This window comes from Phyllostomus discolor, chromosome 3 (genome assembly GCF_004126475.2).
Source record: "Phyllostomus discolor isolate MPI-MPIP mPhyDis1 chromosome 3, mPhyDis1.pri.v3, whole genome shotgun sequence".
Classification (NCBI taxonomy): Eukaryota; Metazoa; Chordata; class Mammalia; order Chiroptera; family Phyllostomidae; genus Phyllostomus; species Phyllostomus discolor.
Genome location: NC_040905.2, coordinates 39,437,477 through 39,461,679, shown reverse-complemented (window position 1 = coordinate 39,461,679; position 24,203 = coordinate 39,437,477). Strand labels below are relative to the sequence as shown.

The 24,203-nt window shown below is 35.0% G+C and overlaps 1 protein-coding gene across 4 annotated transcripts in view; it reads left to right on the top strand.

Annotated features, from left to right (window-relative positions):
- The window catches only part of ADAMTS6 (ADAM metallopeptidase with thrombospondin type 1 motif 6), a 240,312-nt gene that overhangs the window by 167,446 nt on the left and 48,663 nt on the right, over window positions 1-24,203 (top strand). For 2 of the 4 annotated variants that reach the window (XR_004901934.1, XM_036020334.1), the window contains exons 15-21: window positions 2,274-2,376; window positions 8,411-8,544; window positions 10,048-10,171; window positions 10,713-10,799; window positions 20,107-20,270; window positions 20,661-20,799; window positions 21,474-21,562. Coding sequence is in view for 3 of the 4 variants with exons in the window: in XM_036020334.1 (XP_035876227.1) it covers window positions 2,274-2,376; window positions 8,411-8,544; window positions 10,048-10,171; window positions 10,713-10,799; window positions 20,107-20,270; window positions 20,661-20,799; window positions 21,474-21,562 (840 nt within the window). In the remaining variant the exon portion in view is untranslated. The remainder of the gene's footprint in view (window positions 1-2,273; window positions 2,377-8,410; window positions 8,545-10,047; window positions 10,172-10,712; window positions 10,800-20,106; window positions 20,271-20,660; window positions 20,800-21,473; window positions 21,563-24,203) is intronic. The other 2 variants (XM_036020332.1, XM_036020333.1) reach the window with 1 other exon arrangement.

Here is a 24,203-nt window from a genome sequence, read left to right as displayed (position 1 = left end):
TACTCGACATATGACCTTCTGCTTCCTGTCCCCAGGGCTTTGCCTGGCTTCATTCTTAATAGTTCCCCCCTCCCCCAAGTCCTCTCTCTTAACCAGCTCAATTCCTACAATGTCTTACAATGTTACAAACATTGAGTATTTATAGTACTTTTATTATCATTGTAGTACTCAAGATTTGCTGCCAGAGGAAATGTTTCCCTAAGTAATCACAAGAAACACTGGTCATTTGCCTTTCCACGGCCCCTGTAGGCAGCCTGGGACACGCCGGCACAGACTCGCTGCCCGACACAGCACTAGACTTTTTCTGTTTGTGTCTTGTTCCTGCAGCTAGACTGAAGGCTATGCTTGGATGGACTTTTAGGTGGTCAGTGCTTTACAAATACTTAAGTTTTATGTGAAAATTTGTAGCGGGAGTTAAAATTGTTTGTATTTTTAGAAATTGATAATATTTGCTTAAAAAACCAGTCGTGCTGCATGGCAAAGCCACTGACGACTTCAGTCCTTGTGTGAAGTTTCCTGGAAATGGCAGAAAAGGAAAGCACTAGCACAGCATGAAACAAAAACACTAGAAGTGGATCTTCCAGCATGATGCACTGTATAGCCTATGGTTCATAGTTATTTTCCATTAAAACAGAAAAGAAACAAACAAACAATAAATACAGGTAAGGCGGCCCTGGCAGGCTAGTTCAGTTGGTTGGAGTGTCATCTTGAAACATCAAGGTTGCAGGTTCATTCCCCGGGTAGGGCATATATAAGAATTAACTGATGAATACACAAATAAGTGGAACAACTAATATTTCTCTCCCTCTCTCTGTCTCTCTCTGTCTCTCTCTCTCCCCCCACCCTTCTCGAAAATCAATAAATAACAAAAAAATTAAAAGACAGGTAAGAAGGGTAACTTGACAAGCAGAATCATTAGGTTTAGCTTTGTAGTGCCATATTTTAATGTGCAGAAAATATTTTTAAATGCAGGGTCCATAACAGAATGCTGTTACTATTTTCAGAATCTGAGGCTTTGGACTTGATATGGTAGAAATTTGAACCACAGCCTATAAGAAGTACTGATGACCATGCAGATATTTGCACACTGTGGTCTATTATTTTTGCACATGCTTCAACAGACTGTTTGCAGTGTTCTGACCTCAGAAAACTGTATGAAGTAAATGTGGAGATGCAAGGGAAGGTGATAAAAAGTCCTGAAAATGATATCCAAGAGTGTCTGTAACATACTCATCACTTATTCACAGTTAATAATTTTACCTAATGACTTGCTTCATTCTTCCATATTTAAAGTGGGTGTTTCTTGGTCAGTGTTTCAAAAGCAGTAGCTTTGTGTTTCAGGTGCAACCCCAGCGAAGCTCCAAAAGATACATCAAGTTAGGTCATATTGCTCTAACACTATGAGATGTTATACTTTTAATCCTTTATGAACTTAAATGTTGCATTTAGGATAGCCCTTGGTATTTGGCATCTGTGCCTAGCTAGATTGGCAAGATTTTCCTCCCTAAAATATTCAGGTAGAAAAAAGCATTCCAAACTTCTAAAAAACGATTCTCACTTCACCTCCCAACTTCTTTCTCTCTCCTCCACCTGACACATGTACATGTTGTGAACCAAGTTATTATTTTATTTTCTGTGATGTTAAAGCATATGTGTAAATCCTAGTAAGTCCAAAGACTTCAGTTCCTAGAACTTGAAGGTGTTTAAACTCGAGACCTAGCGTTTTGCCCTGTCCATCCCATGTCTTAGAATATGGTTTTTGTCAGAGTGAGACAGTCAACAGCTGCAGTAGTAGGGATCCAAGCCACAATTAATAGTGCCGAATGTCATGTTACAAACCTGCCTCTTGATTCCTTAAAATAAAGAGCTGGGAGTAGCTGTGGCAACTGAACCTCAAATGCTGCTACCAAAAAAAGATTTTGTGTTTGAGTTTCTTCTTCTAGTTTTTTGTGTGTGTTTATAAGGAGCTACCTGATGGACGGATCGCAAAGAGGACTATGACATGCATCTGAGTGTGAAGTTATACGGGAACTGTCTAACACTTGACTTTGTTGAAATGACTTCAGTTATTTCTTCTGTGGCTAGGATTATAATTCAGACACTTCCGTCTGAACACTGGTTGTAAAATAGTGAAGCAAATGCCAGAATCACAGCCAGAGAGTAAGGCAGTGAACTAATGTGATGGATTTCAGGCAATTTTAATTTTAGGGACATTGTCCCTTGGTTTTGGAATTTTCAACAATCGTACCATTTATGATTTTATTTTATTTTAGCTATGTCCTTTGGGGGCCCGAGATTTTCGAGAGAAACAGTGTGCAGACTTTGACAGTATGCCTTTCCGTGGAAAGTATTATAACTGGAAACCCCATACTGGAGGTAATGTATAACCTGGCAGAGCATTCATCGTGCTTGGGAGCTTTGCAAACATAAAAGAATATATAAATACACATGAATACACACAAACTTTCCTATACGTACTAGCAGAAATAAGTATTTGTAAATCAAAGCAGGAAAATGCTTATAGTAGTATATAGTTCCCTATAATAAAGTTTATATGTTAGTACAAATGATCAAAAATCATTTTTTGAAACCTAATTCTATTTAACAGTGTACAAAGGTTTGATATAAAACTAAATAATATTTTTGAGTTCTTGACTTCCTTGAGATATATGGACATTACATTATAATCATTTATAGTCAGGGAATACTTAGTGCTACTACACTAAAAACAAAGTATAACAACATAAATCAATTCAAAGAGGCCAGGAAAATCTGTGTTCTTTCTTGAGAAAAGGCCAAGGATCTTTCCATAGATTTTTATTGTTCTTTTTTAGTGTTGGGAAATGTTTTTGCTCTTTAACTTAGGCATGCATCAAACACCAATTGTTCATTAAGTGCAAGAAGTTTGCTCATGCTCCCAAAATACAAACAAAATTTTGTTAAAATTTTCTGTTGGAAAAACTGAATGTACGCTTAAAATTTTTGCTTGTTTTAACATTTTTGAAAAATTTTCAACATAGAACAACATTGAAGTAATTTTACAGTGACAAGGCGTTACCCTACCACCAAGGTTCTACCATTTACTTTTTAGTATATATTTCTTATTATATGTCTAGTTACCTCTCTACCCCTTCATCAATTTATCCTATTTTTTGGATACATTTCAAAGTAAATTGTAGTCATTAATAATATACTTTCCTGTAAATGCTAAAGCATGTGTAACGTTAACCACAGTTCAATATTTATTTGCTTTTTTCTTTTGAGGTAAGATTATGTACAATGAAGTGCACAAATCCTAACTATCCTTTCCCTGAGTTTTGACAAATGCACACACCTGTGAAACCCTATTGAAGGACAGAACATTGCCATTAGCTCTGTGGTCCTTCCCAGTCAAGAGCTGCCTCTGCCTCCTTGTTCTGAGAGGCAACTACTGTTCTGATTTTTTTCTTACCATAGATTAGTTTTGCCTGTTCTAGAACTTGATATAAATGATATTGTCATATTTATTCTTTTGTACAGGTCTTCTTTAAGCCTAACATTTTTGAAATCCATCTGCATTATTGCACATATAATATTTTTTATTGCTAAGCAATATTCTATTATAATAACCAGTTTGCTTTTCCATTCTGCTATTGATGGACACCTGGGGTGTTTGTAGTTTACAGTTGTTATGAACAAGCTGCTGTAAACATTTGCAAACAGTCTTTCTGTGGGCATATGCCTCCATTTCTCTTGGGTAAACACTTAGGGGTAGAGTTGCTGGGTAACGGTAGGTGTGAGTTTAGTGCCAGATATTTTTCCAAAGTGGTTGTACCATATCACACTCCCACAAACAGTGTCTGAGTTCTGCTTGTTCCACATCCTTGCCAACATTTGGTGTTTTCAGCCTTTTCTGGAGTGTATATATAATGGTGTCACAATGTAGTTTTAATTTCTGATTATTGCTTCTGTTGAGCACATTTTCATGTGCTTAATGACCATTTCCATATCTTCTTTTGTAAAGTGTTCAAATTAGTTGCCTATTTTTTAAATTGGTGTTTTATCTTTTTATTCTGAAGTCGTAGTCATTTATTAGATAAGTTTTGCAATATTTTCTCATGGTCTGTGCCTCTCCTCTTACTTTTTTCATGGTGTTTTAAATGAATATAGAATTTTAATTTTGATGAATTCTAATTTTTCATTTTTTTCTTTTATGAGTATTGTGTTCTGCGTCCAGTCTTAGAGATCTTTGCCTACTTCAACTCAAGACTGTAATTTCTTATGTTTTCTTCTACAAGCCATGTTTTTTATCTTTATATTTATATGCATAATCTAAAGATAATTAGTGGGATGTTGTGTATTTGTAATGTATTTACGGACTGTTTTGTCCCATCAGTCTATGTGTCTGCCCTGTGTTAGTGCCACACCGACTTAATTACTGTAACTGTATAGTCCGGGACAGGTAGCATAAGTTCCTCCACCTTTGATATTTTTAAAGAGTTATTTGGATATTCTAAGTGCTTTGCATTTCCATATAAATTATAAAATTTGTTGTTAATTTCTACAGAAAAAACATGCTTGTATCATGCTTATGCTTATTATGTTGAATCTATAGATCAATAGAGGGAGGAACTATAAATTTAAATATTGAATTTTCTAATTCATGAGCAAGCTATGTATCTCTTTGTATTTGTGTTTTCTTTAATTTCTCTCAGCTATGTTTTGTAGTTTTAGGTGTGAGGTCTTGCACCTTTTTTGTTAAAACTATTTCTGAGTAATTTATGTGCTTTGGCACTGCTTTAAATTAAAATTAAATTTTTGTTTTTAATTGTTAGCTCTAGTATATAAAAATAAAATTGATTTTTATATATTAACTTTGTTTTCTGTTACCTTAGAATTTTCTGTCTAAATAGTCATGTTATTTGAAAATAGAGACTATATGAATCTTTATGCCTTTTATTTCATTTTCTTGCCTTAATGCACAGGGCTAGCCCTTCAGTATAATTTGTGCCTGTTAATTATATGTGATTTTCCCCTTTATTCTGTTAATATAGTGAATTGATAGGTTTTATAATGTCACAGCAACTTTTTATCCTCAGGATAAACTCCATGTGGTGACTTATTATCTTTTTATATGTTATTGGATTCAATTGCTAATATTTTATTAAGGATGTTTTTAACTATGTTCATAAGGAAAACTAATTTCTAAATTTTATTTTTCTCATGTCTTTGACAAGTTTTGGCATCAGAGTTACTCCGGCTTCTCGAAATGGAACTCTCATTTATTTTGAAAGAGTTTGTAACATTGGTATTGTTTTTCCTTAAAATAAGTTTCATTAGTAAAATCTCACAGGGTTGGTGTTTTCTTTGTGAAAAATATTATTATAAATTCATCTTCTTTAGTAAATAAAAGAGCTATTCAGATTGTTTAATACTTATGTGAGTTTTTGAATTTGTGTCATCGATAAATTTGTTACTTTCATGTTGTCCAACTCATTGACAGTGAACAGGTCACAACATTCTCTCATCATCCTGTTTATACTGTGGGATCTGTAGTGATGTATACTCTTTCATTTCTGATATTCATAAAATATGTTTTCTCTCTTTTTTCTTGATCAGTCTTACTTGAAGTTTATCAATTATATTAACCTTTTCAGAGAATCAACTTTTGACTCTAGTAGTTTTCTCTATTGCTGTCTTTTTTCTCTTTCATTAATTTTTTCTCATCTTTATTCTCTTTTTTATTATGGGTTTATTTTGCTCTTTTGCATTCCCCAAATTTGATGTGTTTTTGGTTCCTTCCGTTCAAAATATTTTCTTACTTACTTCATGATTTCTTCTTTGACCCATGGATTATTTAGAACTATTATTTTTATTTCCAAATACTTGATTTATTCTAGATTTTTAATTGGTTTATAATTTAAGTTTATTGTGATTAGAGAGTAGTTTGCATGATTTAAATTTTAAAATTAACTGAACTTTGTCTTATGATATGGTTTATTATCCATGTTGGTGAGTGTTCTATGTGTCCTTGTGAAAGGCGTGTGTCCTGCAGTTGTTGGACATAGTGTTCTGTGGGTATCCATGAAGTCAACTAGGCTGGTGATGTTATTCCAATCATTTATATTCTTTCTGATTGTTTCTGCTCTAGTTCTATCAATTACTGAGAGAAGTGTGTTAACATCTTGAACTATTATATTTCTTTGATTTTTTAAAATAACTTTTTGTTTTGTGTATTTTAAATCACTTCTGTTAGGTGCATATACATTTTGAATTGTTTTGTCTTACTGTAGGAGGAGAAGAATTAAGTGTCTGAAGTAATTCACAGATTTAATCATTAGAATCTAGACAATTGTGAATGGAATGAATTAACCCTGAATTCATAATGAGCTTTAATGGAAGGTAATTGGTAATGTGACCTTCCATTTAGAGAGTATCTTATATCCCTTCTTGACTGATAGCAATGCCTCTTCTGAAAACTCCTTGTAGCAGAGGATGCTAAATACATCTTCAGCAGTGAAAAAAACAGGAAATATATATTTTTTATTATCACATAGTGTAGTGGCATAAGAAATACAACTATAGCAATTATATGTCTTGCCTATCAAATACTACCTTACATAATTAATATAGTATTAAAATCTAGTAAATAAAAGACTAGTGTTCTTTTTTTAAAGCCTGTTATATAAAAAGCTACATTAAATTTCGAAGTATTAATATAAAAAATGGGCAAAGAACTATGTTGAGTACTAATGGGAAAAAAGCCTGTAATATTCATAGAAATTTAGAGGCATTTTGTATGCGAGTCTTACAAAAGTAGATATAAATACCTTGATTATCAGTTCAGAAAGAAATTACTTTATTACTCATTATTTCTGAGCTCAGGACAGCAAAATGTGCCATTCACCTAAGCCAAACAAGAACATTCTCAGCATAGCCTACAAAGAAAATGGAGGAAATGTGAACCTAGTCCAGCAGCTGTAACCTGGCGGTTCAGGAACAGATTTTACTTAATGTCCATGTTTGAACCTCCCCAATATTTTTGAAAGGTTATAATGAGTTTCTAAGAATAGTTTATATATTTTTTAAAGATTTTATTTATTTATTTTTAGAGAGTGAAGGGAGAGAGAGAGAGAAACATCAATGTGTGGTTGCTGGGGTTTATGGCCTGCAACCCAGGCATGTACCCTGGCTGGGAATCGAACCTGTGACACTTTGGTTCACAGCCAAACAGTTTATATTTTAATAAACTAGTTTTCTTCTTCTCTTGGAAAATACAGTATTGTCTGACAATACTGGGCCCCTTCTTGTATGACAGCAATCAACCATACAGTGATCTCCTTTAATGGAACATTCTGTGTCCAACTTGTCATTGTTTCCCCTGCCCAGCTGCTCCGCCCAGCTGGCTTCTCTCTTTCCCTTCGCCCGGCAGCAGCCTGGTTTCTGCCCTCACTGAGACCTAGGCTTGCCATGTCATCCTTCTACCCTATTTTCTTCATTAGAAGTAGTCTGCTTTATTTTAAAGAGAAATTGAAATGAAGATTCAGCGAAAGTATTCTTAAGTCATACATCAAATCAATAGTTATAGATTTATAAATCACCTTTTCATACACTGTTTTGAATAAACTATATTTGTGTTTATTTCTACTTTTCCAGTATACTATGAAGTTATGATATGTATTCTGCTTGTTGTTTTAAATTGCTATTATTTGTGCCTGTTTTTTACATCAATCTTAAAAAATACAAATGTCAGTGACAAAATGACATTTTGCCAAAATGCTCAAGTGACAAAATGCTCAAGTTATTACATGCATTTATTCACAAAATAAAATTAGATATTATTTTAATGATCTCATTATAATGCTATAATTAATTTTATCTTTGCTAACCTGATAACAGTTTATCTCCATGCTAAAGCCATGTTCATGGATTATGACATGTTTAAAAGAGGTACAAGTAGTTTTGCTCTACACCTACCAAGTCCCTGCTGAAGTAACAGAGTTTTAGTATCAGCTTTAGTTATAAGTTACATATATTGCAGAAATTCCTATTTGTTGTATGAGGTTATTGTCTCAGGCCTCCTTAAACTTTATTAGTTCATTTTTAAAAGTAGTTTTTATTTCATTTATTTTTTTTCAGCATTTAGGTACCTCCACGGTGATCCCTTTTAACCCAAAATATGCTGTAGATATATATACTGGAAAAACCTAAAATTTGTAAACTTTAAAACTACTTAGCAGGACCTTCATAAAGTTGTACAAGGAATGAAAATTAGCATGAAACTTTAGCAAAGGAGGAAAGAAACCTGCACACCTAGGGATATAGTCAGGGAATGATGCCACATGAATTGCACATTTGCTATGGATAGTACTGAATTGCTGTTTCTTAGAAGATCCACTCCATTTATTTCTGTTTTACTGTATTTGTCCAGGTGGAGTAAAACCTTGTGCATTAAACTGCTTGGCTGAAGGTTACAATTTCTACACTGAACGTTCCCCTGCAGTGATTGATGGGACTCAGTGCAATACGGATTCACTGGATATCTGTATCAACGGAGAATGCAAGGTTGCTCAGATTATGAATTTCACTTCTTTTTGTTGTGTTTTTGAGCATTTTCTTCTTTTTCTCAGATAGTAGCCACTAATTGATACTGTGCTCAGTGTTAATAAAGAAAAGTATACTGTAAAGAAATGCAGATTTTAGTAAGCATAACAATATGTATAGTTAAAAGTAGAATGACCCATTGATATTCAAGTGCCATGCAAATGTGATTTATTCTGGTGTTCTGCTTATGTTTAGCATGATAGCTACAGCTATCAAAATATTCAGATTCTGTTCTGTTTACAAACAAGATCATAGGAAAAGAGAGGCAATGAGGATTCAGCTCTTATTTGGCTACTGTATATTCTCATTGGAAGATAATTTGATATATTTCATTGCATGATTTTTTCCTCAAAGTGTGAAACATCTATGCTCCTTGTACTTTGTCTCCTTTTAAAGCATTTACAATGGTTTTTATTATAGAGTTAATCTTTACCCTGTTAAAGAATTTACTCTAGAAAATTAGCCAGGCCTGTTGGGAATTGTAGTAGCAAATGCATCCTATTTTCCTGGACCTGTATATGAATCTTATCATGATAAGAAAAATCACAAAAATCACTGGTCTCAAGTTTTTTCTTGTTTTTGTTTTACTTTAAAGAGATGCGCAAAGCTAAGTACCAGAAATGAAGAAAGAAAAGATTAGAACACTGTCTACTTTGCACAGTCTCATAATTTCTTGCAAAAGTTTGTGTCCTTTTGGCTCCTGGCCTCCCAATGTATCTGATAGTCCATTTTGTGGGTGTGTGTATGTTTACTTAAAGAAAAAGTTATTTTTGTGACAATATTAAAATTCTCTTTAGATAACAAAGACCCCGGTACAGGTTTTATAGAGAGATTACATGCCTGGCATCAATGGCTACATGTCAAATACACAAATTTAACTACCAAAATGTGTACCAAAAATATATAAGAATCCACATTTCTATGATGAGATGAAAAATTCAAAGGTAGAGCCTATGGCAATTTTATCCAGCTAGTGGAAACAGATATTCATTTTTAAAGATTTACCTAGTTAGTGAATTTCACAGCTGATCCTCGACACTAACAATTGGATATCGCATAGAGCCAGGGGTCTGGAAAGGGCCAACCTCCACACCTAGTCAAGACTCTAACTGTCATAACCTGTGGAGGACTAACTGCCATTTTCCTTAGTTTTTGCATTTCTTGACTGAGGGTGTATATAAGAGCCCATTGCTAACAAATTAAAATATTTTAAGAATTGAAGCTCAGAATCTATAAATGAAAAAGAATTCTAGATTAGAAGTATCAACATACATTTCTGGGGAATCTGAATTTTTTTAATTAAAATTTGTGTGTTGAGAAATGTTAGCTAGAGCTAACTGGAGAGCGAAGGTAAAAATGGAAAGAGGAAAATATTTTCTCTACTGGAAAAACATGTAAATGCGCTATACTTATTGTTTAGTAAGAATCCCTCTTTTTGACACACTGAATATTCTCTGTTTTCAGCATGTGGGTTGTGATAATATTTTGGGATCTGATGCTAGGGAAGACAGATGTCGAGTCTGCGGAGGGGACGGAAGCACATGCGATACCATTGAAGGGTTCTTCAATAATTCGTTACCCAGAGGAGGTAGGTGTTCAGAGAGAACTCTTCCTTACACCTCTGGTGTACATGGAGTAGCCAAAACATTGGATTCCCTCCCTGCCTTATTTTAAAATTTCTTTATGTAAGAGACATTGCCTTTTCCCCAAATTAACTTCAGTCCTTTAAAGTATGAAATATGGCTTCATTTAAGACATCTTAAGTGAATACTATTTTCTTTCTACTTGACTTCATTTTGCCATGTTTCTTTGAGATGGGAATTCCTACAGAGCATTGATAGGAGGGCCATGGTTGAGAAAAAAATGATGAACCAGTATTATACATGTTATATAAATGCTAATATATTTATATTAGCATTAAAGCTATCATGAGGTAATTTTAGAGAAAAAAAGAAAAATACTCCAGAGGTATTCATTAACTTACAGGGGAGTTTGTCCATATTTCATAATTTGTAAACTGAAAACTCAAAGGAAGCCTGGAAGAAGAAGGAGACGTACTACTGAATGGTTATAACCACTCATCTGCTGACTAAGGCTGCAGAATCCATTTACACAGACTGTCCTTTCAGTTCCAGGATACCTGGAGGTTGTGCAGATACCAAAAGGCTCTGTTCATATTGAAGTCAGAGAAGTTGTCATGTCAAAGAACTATATTGGTGAGTAGCTTATTTTGCTAGATTTGAAAAATTAACAAGGAAAGGCAACACAGCATAATGAAGAAAAGACATATTGCTTTGAGGTGGAACACTTTCATGCTAAAATGAAGTTCCAAGTTTTAGAGGACTGCATGTAAGAACTAAATACAAAAATTAATGAAGCTTACTCTTCATTGGATGGGTTATTTGATTTTAAAAATCAGTGTTGTTGGAGTGTAGTTTACATATAACCAAGTACATCCATTATAAGTATATAATTAAAAAAATACTGACAATTACACATATGTATATGTACAATACAAGAACCAAAGTATAAACCATTTATGACTCCAAGACAATCTCTTATTTGCCTTTGCATTCAAATCCTCCCATTCTCAACCTCAGGAAAACATTGATTATTTGTCTGGAATTTCACATAAATGGGATAATACAGTATATACTGTTAGGTCTGGCTTTTTTCTATTAGCATAATGTTTTTGAGATTCGTGTATATTGTTGAACATATATGATGTTCACTCATTTTTATTGCCAAATAATATCTCAGTGTGTAGATATATCATAAATTTTTTATACATTAACGTTATAGATATTTGGGTAATTTTCAATCTTTGACCATTTTGAATTTGGCTTTGAACATTTATAGATAAGCTTTGTGTGGACACATGTTTTTATTTCTCCTAGATAAAAGCCTAGGAGTGAAAGGCTAGGTTATGTAATAAATACATGTTTAACTTTATAAGAAATTATTAAACTTTTCCAAAGTGGTTTTATTATTTATATTAAATTTGTGGAGTTCCAAAGGCTCCACATCCTTTTCAAAATTGTCAGTCTTCTTAATTTTATGTATACAGATATCTTTTTGTGTGTAGTGTGAAGTGTCTAAACAAATTATTTTGCCTACTTAAATTTTTTAATTTAATTTTGAGTCCATGTATTCTATATGTCTTTCTTCTATTTGAATACTTTCTCCGAGTTATTGGATAGTTTTTGCCTGTTCTTAATGGTGTCTGTAAATTTTCATGAAATCAAATATATTAGGTTGTTTTATGGCTTGTGCCTTCATGTGCTACCTTAGAAATTTTGCCTACCCCAAGGTTGAAAACATTGTCTTCAGTGTTTCCTTAAATAATTAAGAGTTTTAGCTTTTACATGACATTTAGGTATATGGTCCATTTTGAATTTTTATATAAAGTTTAAAGTAAGGGTTGAGATTCACCTTTTTTCATATGGGTATTAAATTACTATAGCACAATTTGTTGAAAAAACTATTATTTCTCCCATTGTATTACCTTGATACTTTTGATAGATCAATTCAACATGAATGTATGGATCTATTTCTGTTCCCTTCCATTGATACATGTCTATCATTAAACTAAAACCACATTGTACTAGTTAGACCCCTACTGGGGTCTTTCCAGTAGGTCTTGAAAATTGGAAGCATTTGGTCCTCAAATTTGTTCTTTTTTTCTCAAAATTGTTTTTCCTTTTCTAGCTCCTTTTCATTTCTATTTTAAAAATATATTTAGCCTGGCTGGCGTAGCTCAGTGGATTGAGCTCAGGCTGCGGACCAGAGTCGCAGGTTCGATTCCCAGTCAGGGTATATGCCTGGGTTGCAGGCCATGGCCCCCAGCAACCGCACATTGACGTTTCTCTCTCCCTCTTTCTCCCTCCCTTCCCTCTCTAAAAATAAATAAATAAAATCTTTGAAAAATAAAATAAAATATATTTTATTGATTATGCTATTACAGTTGTCCTAATTTTCCCCCTTTTCTTCCTTTTACCTGATACCCCCATTCCCTCCATCAATCCCCTGCCCCCCTGCTTAGTTCATGTCTATGGGTCATGTATATAAGTTCTTTGGCTACTTCATTTCCTATACTGTTCTTAACATCACCCTGTCTATTTTGTACCTACCAATTTGTGCTTCTTAATCTCTTTACCTTTCCCTTCATTCTCTCCCTTCTCCCTCCCAACTGATAACCCTCCAAATGATCTCCACATCTTTGATTCTGTTCCTGCTCTACTTGTTTGCTTGTTTGCTTTATGATGTGTCTTGGTATGGTCCTATTTGGGTCCATCTTGTTTGGGGCTCTGTGCTTCCTGGGCTTATATGTCTATTTCCTTCACTAAACTAAGGAAGTTTTCTTTCATTATCTTTTCAAATAAGTTTTCAATATCTTGCTCTTCCTCTTCTCCTTCTGGTGTCCCTTAGATTTGGATGTTGATATGTTTAAAGATGTCCCAGAGGCTCCTTAGCCTATCCTAATTCTTTATCTTCTTGCTGTTCTGATTGAATGCTTTTTTTCTTCCCTGTGTTTCAAATCATTGATTTGATTCTTGGCTTCATCCCCTCCACTGTTGGCTCTCTGTAGATTTTTCTTTATTTCACTTAATGTAACCTTCATTTCTGCCTGAGTCTTTTTTTATGCTGTTGAAATACCCAATGAGTTCCTGGAACATCCTGATAACCAGTGTTTTGAACTCTGCATCTGATAGGTTGCTAATCTCCATTTTGTTTAGTTCTTTCATTTTGGCCATATTTCTTTGTCTCCTCATTTTGGCAGCTTCCCTGTGTTTGTTTCTGTATTAGGTAGAGCTGCTTTGACTCCCTGTCTTAGTAGCATGGCCTATTGTAGAAAAGCGCAATACTGGATTATATGCGCAATGTCTGGATGAGTATGGCTTCTCAAGCCATTTGGTTGTCAGACTTTCATACAATTCGATTTTCTGAGAATCATGGGTGATGTTTGTTTTTGTAATCTAGTTGTACAAGGAGGTGAGACATGTTTACCTATGCCTCCATCTTGACCGGAATCAAAAACTTTTAAATTGGGTCCTGGTTGGTGTAGCTCAGTGGATTGAGTGCAGGCTGTGAACCAAAGAGTTGCCAGTTCAATTCCTAGTCAGGGCACAGGCCTGGTTTGTGGGCTAGGGCCCCAGTAGGGGGTGTGCAAGAGACAACCACACATTGATATTTCTCTCCCTTTCTTTCTCCTTCCCTCATCCTTTCTCTAAAAACAAATAAAATCTTAAAAAAAACACAACTTTTAAACTGGTGAGGGCTCCCTACAGACTCCTTACAATGACACAGCATTCCCATCATCTGCCATCCCTCTTGCCAGCCCTTGTTTCTATCTACATTTTAGAATCAACTTGTCAATTTCTGCAAAAAGAAATTATATGAAATTTTTAGGTAAATATGAGAAGGATTGACATCTTAAAAATATCTTCCAATACATGGAAATATTTACCTCTATATTTAAGTCTTTACATTTGTTCACCAATGTTTATTTTTCAATGTACAGGTCTGGCACATATTTTTTCTTGACTCACTAAAATGTTTCATGCTTTTTGATTTTTTAGTTTCATGTTTCCTTTGCTTATTATTATATAGCACTACAGTTGATTTCTTTTGGAATTGAGCTCATGTCCTGTGACCTGGTTATGCCCAATTATTACTTCTAATCACTGCCTTGTAGATTTTCTTTTCAACATAGAACATCATGTAATGCTTGCACAAAGGCATTTTTTTCTTCTATATTTTCAACCTTAATATGTATTATTTCTTTTTTCTTGCCTTATAATAGTGGTCAGGACCTTCAGTACAATGTTAAATAGAAGAGAGGAGATTGGACATCCTTTCATTGTTTCTGATCTTCAGGGGAAAATGTTCCTTTTTATCAATAAATATGATTTATCTAGATTTATGTAGATGCCTTTTTTCATGTTGAGTAAGTTCCTTTCTTCTATTTCTAGTTTTCTGAGTGTTTCTTCATGAATGGATTTCTAGTTTTCTGAATATATTGCATGATTCTGTGTTTTCTACTCTTTTACCCTGTTAATATAGTAAATACATTGATTGATTTTCAAATGCCAAATCAATCTAGCATTCTTGGGATAAAAACCAATTTGTTGTAATGCATTAGCATGTAAATCTAGTGAATTGCTCAATTGATTTACTGATATTTAGTTACAAGTATTTGCATCTATCTGCATGGGTAATATTGGCCTGTAGTTCTTTCTTATAATGTCTTTGTTGGTTTTGATATCAGGATAAACTTGTCCTTGTAAAATGAGTTAGGAAGTGTTCCTTTCTCCTCTATTTTCTGAACGAGTCATGGTAAAATTGATATTTTTCTTCATGTTTGAAACAATTCAGCTGTGAAGCCATCTGGGCAAGAGTTTTCTTTGTGGGAAGTTTTTAATGAAAAAAATCAATTTCTGTAATAACTGTAAAGTTTCAGTGTTTACTGGCATAAATCTGTGCCAGTATTCCCTTGTTACCCTTTCCCTGTCTGCAGCAAGGACTCTTTTCCTCCTCCCGCATTGGTAATTTGGGCTCATTCCCCTTAATCATTTAGTGAGGGCTTTTAGTAATTGTACGCTCTTTTCAAAGAATGAGTTGTCGGTTTAAATGTTTTTTTCCATTTTTATTACACTTAGTCACACTCTTTATTTTCTTTTTTTATTTATTTCATGTTTACTATTTTTCTAGCTCCTCAAGATAGAAATTCAAGTAGACTTTTAAAGTCTTTTTTTTCTGCTCTAAAATAAGCATTTTGCACTATGAATTTCCCTCTTAAGTTTTGCTTTAACTTCAGTCTACATATTTACCATATCTGGCAAACTTTCTATGTATATATCTGGATGATATACACACATATCACATACACATATATCACACATACATATCACATATACACATCTATATCACATATACATATATCACACATGCATATGTATCACATATGTGATATGTGTATATGGTGTATGGTATACATGTATTATGTGCATATACACATATGGTATGCACATATATATCATATGTCATATATGATATATGATCGTGTGTATGTATATGTATCATCTCCCAGGTTCTTTATATATTTTTTCTTTTAAAGTCTTTGAATATATTTATAATAGATATTTAAAGTTCTTCTGTCATTTATGGGTTGGTTTGTTTACTTGGTTTCTTTATTTGTTTATTTCTTTGGCTTGGATCATATTTTCTTGCTTCTTTCCACTTGTATTATTTTTTCATTGGGTGTTGTACATTGCAAAATTTTCTTAATTGAAAGTCTGGATTTTGTTTTCTTCCTTTTAACGATTAAGTACAGTAACTTGCAGATGAGCTTGATCCTTTGAGGCTATTTTGGAACTTTGTTTGGGTGAGTCCAGAGTAGCCTTTATGCTAGAATCTGTTCAGCCTTAATAAAAATGCATGATTTTGGCTGCTAGGGCAGTGGTAGGGGGATGGTTTCTACTGAATTTCCTAGTGGTTGAGTTCTCTGAATTCTCACTCCGGGGATTTTTCTGCTAATAGCTCCCTGGTAGTTTTTTTTTGCCTGGCTTCATGGAATTTTATCCTATACATACAGAAAGTACTCTTCGGCAACAGAGCCCCTCTTTCTCCCCTAGCTTTTTCGGTCCTGCAAACTTTAGCTATCCCAGTTTCTGATCTCTGTCTTCCAGCAGTAAGAATACGATGCTCTGCTTGGGCTCTTCCATTCTAGACTGACAGAAAGTGCCTTCAGGCAGGAAACTGGTGTGGCCGGGGGGCAGGGTTTACAACTCACCTGGTTTCCTGTCCTGAATATTTCACAGTCAGGCAGTGTCCTGGCCAGTGTCTAAAAACAGCTGACTCATATATTTTTGTGAGTTTTCTCATGGTTTGTAGTTAGAGTGCAAGTCCAATACCAGTTATTTCAAAAGGGAAAGAAGTGGCAAGTCGATGTATTTGATGTTTGATCTTTTGAGACAGATTTAAACTCTCCAGAGACCCCTAGGAGGTCTGTATTTAAAGGGAGTTCTTATTCTCTTTAAAATATCATCACCTGCCCTGGCTGGCTCAGCTCACTGGATTGAGCACGGGCTGCGAACTAAAGTGTCGCAGGTTCGATTCCCAGCCAGGGTACATGTCTGGGTTGCAGCCCATAACCCCCAGCAACCGCACATTGATGTTTCTCTCCCTCTCTCTCTTTCTCTCTCTATCTCTATCTCTATCTCTATCTCTATCTCCTTCCCTTCCCTATCTAAAAATAAATAAATAAAATATTTAGGAAAAAAAATATCATCACCTTTTCCTTAAATCGTTTAAAAATAAGGCATCTGAATACATTTTAGAACACCAATATAATCAGGTTCTTTCTTTATTTAAGAAAACCCCTTTATTTTTACATTATAATGTTGGAATCTTTACTGCATCAGCAAGACTAAAAATGAAAAGAAGATTTGTCACATTACATTTTTCCCTTTGATAATTCTCTGTCCATAGTGCCACATCCTCCTCTGTTAGTAAATTATTATCCAGTACTTCTTAAATGCTTAGTGTTTTCTGAACCAGGAATGGTACCAGCAAAGGTGTGTTAGGATCCCTTTATTGAGTAGTTGGGAGAAGGGAAAGTGAGAGTCCAAACTGAAGGAGACCACAAAACTGCTGGGGAAAGGGGTGTCTGTTTTTATTTTTACTATTTCATATTATAGAGGTTCAGATGTCCTCGTATAACCTAAGTAATTCTGATATTTTAAATGAGACAGGGAACCACTGTGAGAATTGAAAATAAAAATTTTGAAGTAAAAAAAAAATTCAAAACTAAATAATCCTTAAAGTCAGTTGACATGTTCTTATTTCAAAAGCCTAATTAAATTTATTTTTGACAAACGAAGCTTCACAGCATAGCTGAAGTCAAGAAAGTGCAAGCCAATAAGCTGGGCAGATTGGAGTAGGCCAATGAAAATGGCCCATACTACTTAGGACAAGTGGTAGAGGCCCAGTGGGTCAGAGCCTGCACCATGATATTCATAGTCCTCTCTGGGCTGCTTGTTTATCTGACCTGATAAGTTAACTTTTTTGAAGAAGCTACAATAATAACAACAAAAATTAAACTGTCATGTTTGTCATTATGAAATCATGATAATCCTGATCAAAATTATCACTGTTTTCCTGGCTGGTGTGGTTCAGTTGGGCATGGTCTCCTAAACTGAAAGGTCACGGGTTCTATTCCCCATGAGAGCGCATGCTTAGGTTGCAGGCTTAGTCCTGGTCAGGGCACCTACAAAAGGCAACCAATTGATGTTTCTCTCTCATATAAATGTGTCTCTTTCTCCCTCCCTTCTCCTCTCTCTAAAAAATCAATAAGCATGTCCTCAGGTGAGGATAAAAAAATTATTACTGTCTTCTCTACTTACAGTATTTTTAAAATTTTTTATTGAATTTATTGGAGTGATATTAGTTAATGAAATTATTTTTTATTAGGTTTCAGGTATACAATTCTATAATACATTATCTGTATATTGTATCATACAGATGTATGTTTACCATCGTAAGTCAAATCTCCTTCCATCACCGTTTAGCCCCTCTTGGCCCTCTTCTACCTCCCCCCTCCCTCCGTCCCTCTAGTAATCACAGTAGTGTTATTTGTGTCTATGAGTTCTTTTTTCCCTTGCTTAATCCCTTTGCCTTTTTCACCTAGCACTCAAACCTCTCTCCTCTGACAGTTGTCTGTTCTCTATATTGGAGTCTGTTTCTATTTTATTAGTTTATGTTCTTTAAATTCTACATATAGAAGTAAAATCAGATGGTGCTTGTCTTTGTCTGACTGACTTATTTCACTTGGCATAGTACGTACTCTCCCGGTCCATCCATGGTGTCTCAAAGGGTAAGATTTCCTTCTTTTTTATGACTGAGTAATATTCCATTGTATATGTGTACCACAGCTTTTTTTCCTTGTATAATAGTTCTGATAACCTTTTTCTGTCAATAGTTTTAAATGTTTTAATACATTTTTCCTATAGAGCTTTAAAAATTATGCATGCGTATTTATTAATCTTTCCCTTTCTACTTTCTGTGGGTTTTGTCATGCTTGAAAAAGTGTTTTATATCCCAATGCTTTTTTTTAAAGTTCTCTCACATTTTCTCTGAACATTTTATTATTCGATTATGTTTACGCTCTAATATTTACCCATCTGGCATTAATTCTTTCTTTCTCTCTCTTTTTTTTTAACTGTTTTTATTGATGTGAAATTCACATAACAGAATTCAACCATTTTCAAGTGAACAATTTAGTGGCATTTGGTACATTCCAAAATATATTTTCATCACCCCAAAAAGAACCCTGTGTCCACCAAGCAGTTAATCCCCATTCCCTCATTTCTGGAAACTACCAATCTGTTTTTGGTCTCTATGGGTTTACCTGTTCTGGATATTTCACATAAATGGAAGTTTATAATATGTGACTTTTTCTGTCTGGCATTTTCCACTTAGCATAGTGTTTTTGAGGTTTGTTATCATTGAAGCATATATTAGTACTTCATTCCCTTTTTTTTTTTTTGCTGAATAATATTTCATTGCATTGCATGTACCAAAATTTGTTTATTTGTTCATCTACTGATGGACATTTGGGTTATTTCCACCTTTGGTTATTGGGAATAGTGCTACTATAAACATATATGTACAAATATTTGTTTCAGTACCTATTTTCATTTCTTTTCGATATGTACCTAAAGGGTGGAAGGGTGTTTATAATGAATGAAATGTAAATTCAGCCTTTTTTTTTTTTTTGCCAGATGACTAGTTTTTTGTCTTGGTTTCATATCTTATCTCTTTTTTCTAATTTAAGATGCTTCTTTTGTTATATATTAATTCTCTCACATACTGGGGTTTATTTCTTAACTCTCTGTCTGGCTCCACTGTTGTCCATGTGCCAGGTCCATAGTTTCTCCCCACTCCGTATTCATACAGCTCCTTTTTAAATGTTTGGACAGTAAAGTCTGCTTCCTGCATCTCTCCCATCCCTAGTTATTTCTTTTGTCATAGTTTTCCTTGTTAGTTCCGTGTGTTTATTTCTCCTGATAATGTTCTATTCCTTTCTTTCAATGACATTATAAATACTTAATATCTTCTTGCCATTCACATGGAAAATTATCATTTTAATTTGTACTTAAGAAAATCACCAAACCTTGATTAGTGTGGCTTGGTTGGTTGAGCATCACTCTGCAAGGTTAAAGGTCACAGATTCAATTCCCAGTCAGGGTACATTCCTCAGTTGTGGGTTCAGTCCTCAGTTGGGGTGCATAAGAGAGGCAACCAACAGATGACTCTTGCATTGATGTTTCTCTCCCTCTCTTTTTCCTCTCTTCCCCTCTCTCTAAAAATAAATAAAATCTTAAAACACGAGAAAATGGTCAAGAATCTCATTTCTAAATGGAAATGGATATTCATTGTATACTTTAATGAAGTTGTTAATCAGTGGTATTGTGGTAAATAAAGTTTCATATTTTTAGGTATTCTGTGATTTATTTTTTTTAGCTTTAAAATCTGAAAAAGATCATTATTACCTTAATGGTGCCTGGACTATTGACTGGCCTAGGAAGTTTGATATTGCTGGAACAGCTTTTCATTACAAGAGACCAACTGATGAACCAGAATCCTTGGAAGCTCAAGGTCCCACCTCGGACAATCTCATTGTCATGGTAAATGTGTCTTTGTCTCTTTATTTCTACCGTTTGTCATCTGCCCTGTGAGGTAGGAAGTGGTAGGCTTTATTATCTGCATTATCGTTGGTAAGATGAGGTGAATAAAGGTGAAATGGTTTGCCCACGTGCTTAAAATCTGTGTAAAGTTAAAGCCATAGAGCTCTTTCCATGTGACTGTTTTATAACCAAACAAGGTAGATGACAGAAATGACTCCAAATTATCCATGAAAATGGAAGGAAATGATTCCACGTAAGTGCATGTATTCTCAATGTTAAGTTTCCTATAAGACTTACTTTATGACATCATCTTCTTCAAAAGAAATAATAACTATCTGAATGAAGGCTCATTGTATTTTAATTAGCTTCACCAGTTGTTTTCAATGGCAGGTTCTGCTTCAAGAACAGAATTTGGGAATCAGGTATAAATTCAATGTTCCCATCCCTCGGACTGGAAGTGGAGACACTGATGTTAGCTTCACATGGAATCATCAGCCTTGGTCAGAATGCTCGGCTACTTGTGCTGGAGGTAAGACACCCACTAGGCAGCCCACCCAGAGGGCAGGATGGAAAGCAAAACATGTTCTGAGCTATGCTTCGTGTTTGCTAAAAGAAGCTAATTGGAAACATTTCTTGCAGGTTTGCTTCAAGCTGTAATTTAGCAAAAGAAACTTTGCTTTAATTATATTATATTCCATTTGTTTTTAACCTCATGTAATTTGTACAGATTTGTTGGTAAAATACATCTTGGCACAATGAGTGTCTCTGCTGGTGCTTCTCCCAAGACTAACTTGAAGGTGGGCTGTTTTGCTTTTCGTGAACGCATTCTTGGTAAAGAACATCAAGAGTTTTAAATGAGAAAATGGGCAAGAATCAGACTGCACAGATACAACTTCTTGTAATGGGGGATGAGAATGTATGTCTGTGTGCTTGTGTGTTTGTGTTTGTATGCTTGCGTGTTTCCCATAATCCTACTCAAACTCCCTTTTCCTGCCATCACAGTTAAGGGGCTGTTTAACAGGGCACTACAATCATTACCGGTGTCTGGGTCTCTGGGTTAACGGTGTGTGCTGACCCCCATTATAGTCCCTCAGAGAGGTAGCTGCTAGGCGGTGGTTGGTGATGTGTTGGTTGTCCCATGTGCGTTTTTCATGGGTGCCTTTTCCCCACAATTTACTCTATTCCTAATCCTCCTCCCTCTAGTGGCCACCAATGCAATTCTTTACCTCTGGCTGGGAGAGCAGGACAGTTGGCTTCCTTCAAAGCCAACACCCTTGCTGCTGCATGGACTGGTGAGTAGAAGTGCTGTGCGAGCAGCATCTTCCTTCTCTCTGGAGACTAAGCGCATCGCCTCCACCGTACACCTTGGTTGCACTAGGCAAAGAGACAAACCTATCCCGCAGGCCTAGGCCAAAGCACCTCACCATTCCGAAAGCAAAGGTTAAATTTTGAATAGTGATATTTAGAATGGGAGAAATTAAAATAAAATGAATTATCCCATTTTGTCCTATATTCCAATGTATCACCAATTTTTTCTTTCTAAACTTCTTGGAAACATATCACTTAACATGGACTTGATCTTAGCTTGTTCTTTACTCACTGAACCGCTTATACCTGCAATTTTCAAGGATTGAATCAGAGAAATTATTTTCACAGAAATGATTATCATATGATCAAGTCAGTATTTTTAAACTCAAAGAGAAATCATTGATTAACTACAAATGCAAATTCAGTCGTAAACACTGTCTAAATAAAAGAGAACGAGTACTAATGTTTTCTCTTGTGTGAAGTGTCATGAAACATGGTTATGTATAATTTGTGGCATATTTTAAAAGATCTCTAATTCCCATCCATTTTATGTATGAAATGGTTGATGATTTATAATGTAAAAATGTAAAAAGGATGGGGCATTACTGTTTCTTTTAACGTTCAAGTGAATGCCATTGTATTCTTTAATGGCATTTATACATATATATTTCTTTATTCCAATTAACTTCTTAATTTATTCCAATTAACTTCTTAATTCATTATTCAGTCTATCAGTTAACTTTCCCCATTTCACGTATCAAAAAGAAGTCTTCCTGATAACAGTACATATATAATTCAGGCCCTCAGTAAGGTGAGATAAACTTATTAAAGAAGAGTCAAAATAATTTAAAGTTTAGGAAATCTAATGAGAAACATTTGTGTTGAGGTTGGATTAGCTTAGAGAAGAGAAGGCTGAGGGAAAGTATATTAGTATCTTCAAGTGCGTGACAGAATGTTGAATGGCGAATTCTTAGTGCCTGTTCGTCTTTGTACTAAAAATTGCTATATTTGGGGATAGTTTAGACACAGTCTTGTCTGAGGCCAAGAAGGGATTAAGTGAATTCACAATGTTCTTTCTAACCCTGGTTCTTTTGTTCAAAAAGGGGATAGTCCAACAAAAAAGAAAAAATAAGTCATGAGAACTGAATTTAGAAGAAAAACTATGATTTTATTAAAGAAATATGAAAAATCTAAATGAGTGTTATTTTTATCCATAACACATGTATTGAGAAATCAAAATAGAAAAGTAATTTCTTGTGATAGGGGATAAATCAAAAGAAAAGGAGGGAGAAAAGCCCTTGGAAGGACAGTTCTCTCTTCTTTGTTACCTGTATTTCTTTCTTCTCTCTGAGGTTACTGATTCTAGATATTTGAGATGGTTCTGGAAACTGGAATTGTGCTCACTTAAGTGATTATAATAGAACTCGTGGGGCCATTGCCTTCTTTGGAAGAGAGATGTACAGTGCTTGTAAGTGGGCAGGCATAGTGTGAAGAGCGCCCATTTGTCTTGGCAAATGGTTCCCAAAGTGTGGTCCTTAGACCAGCAGCATCAATATCGCTTCAGAATTTATTAGAAAGGCTAATCTGGGGGCCCTGTCTCACACCCGCTAAACTATCAGAAACTCTCGGGTGGAGCCAAGCAATCTATGTTTCAGCAAACTCTGTGCATGCTTCTGATGCTTAGTCAAATTTGAGTACCGCTGGTCTTGGTTGACAGAGAACCAGAAACCTAGCACTCTAGACACATAGATTCCACGTCCTCATCCCTGAAGTCTGCGCATCTCTCTAGACTCATTTTGCACCTAGAACAATGCCTGACACATACTGGGCACTCAATATTCATAGATGAGTGAATGAGCAAAAGGGATTATTTTGGCAATTATGTATTTGCTTTAGCTCTTTTCAGTGTGGAAAGTGAGAGCTTAGAATTGCTGTTCTTCTTATGAGGTGGGGTCAAAGACTTGGCAGGGGAGAGGCAGTATACTTTTGATGAGCCTGGACACGTAAAACCAAGCTCCTCTCTTTTGTTTTCTTTACTGTGAATAAGTAGGAAATATTTCTTAGGATATGGAGTGCCAATATTACTTATTGGAGTTACTCATCTTATATATGCTCCCAGTTTAAACCGCAAGTTTTTTAAATACAATAAGCGTATGATTGAAAGAAATAAAATCTGGTGGGACTCAGGAATCTTGATCAGAGAGAGAGCCAGCGTCGTCTCCTTGGTAATGGTAAATGGAACCTCATCTGTAGTTAAGGAATCTTTCAGGCAAAAGTCAGTTCTCACTTGTGACACTTCACCCTCGTCTTTCCAGAGTGGTGCTGTTAGGTGTCTTGAGGCTGCCCAAACTTTTTAAAATGGAAGAAGAACAAGAAAGATCTCGAAGAACTTTCTATTGCAATTGCACAAGCCTCCTCAGTATTCTTACCTATTACTGACCTGCCTATATCTCATTAATGGCAAGACATTGGACTTTGTGTTTGGGAGCAATGTTGATAGCTCTTTCTCATGAGATCTTTTCAGATAAGAAGTTTTGAGACTGTTTTTCTGTTGCTTAGCAGATCCAATGACAAATCTAATGCTTCAGGAAACATTGCTGGTGATTCAGTCCAAGTAATGGTCTT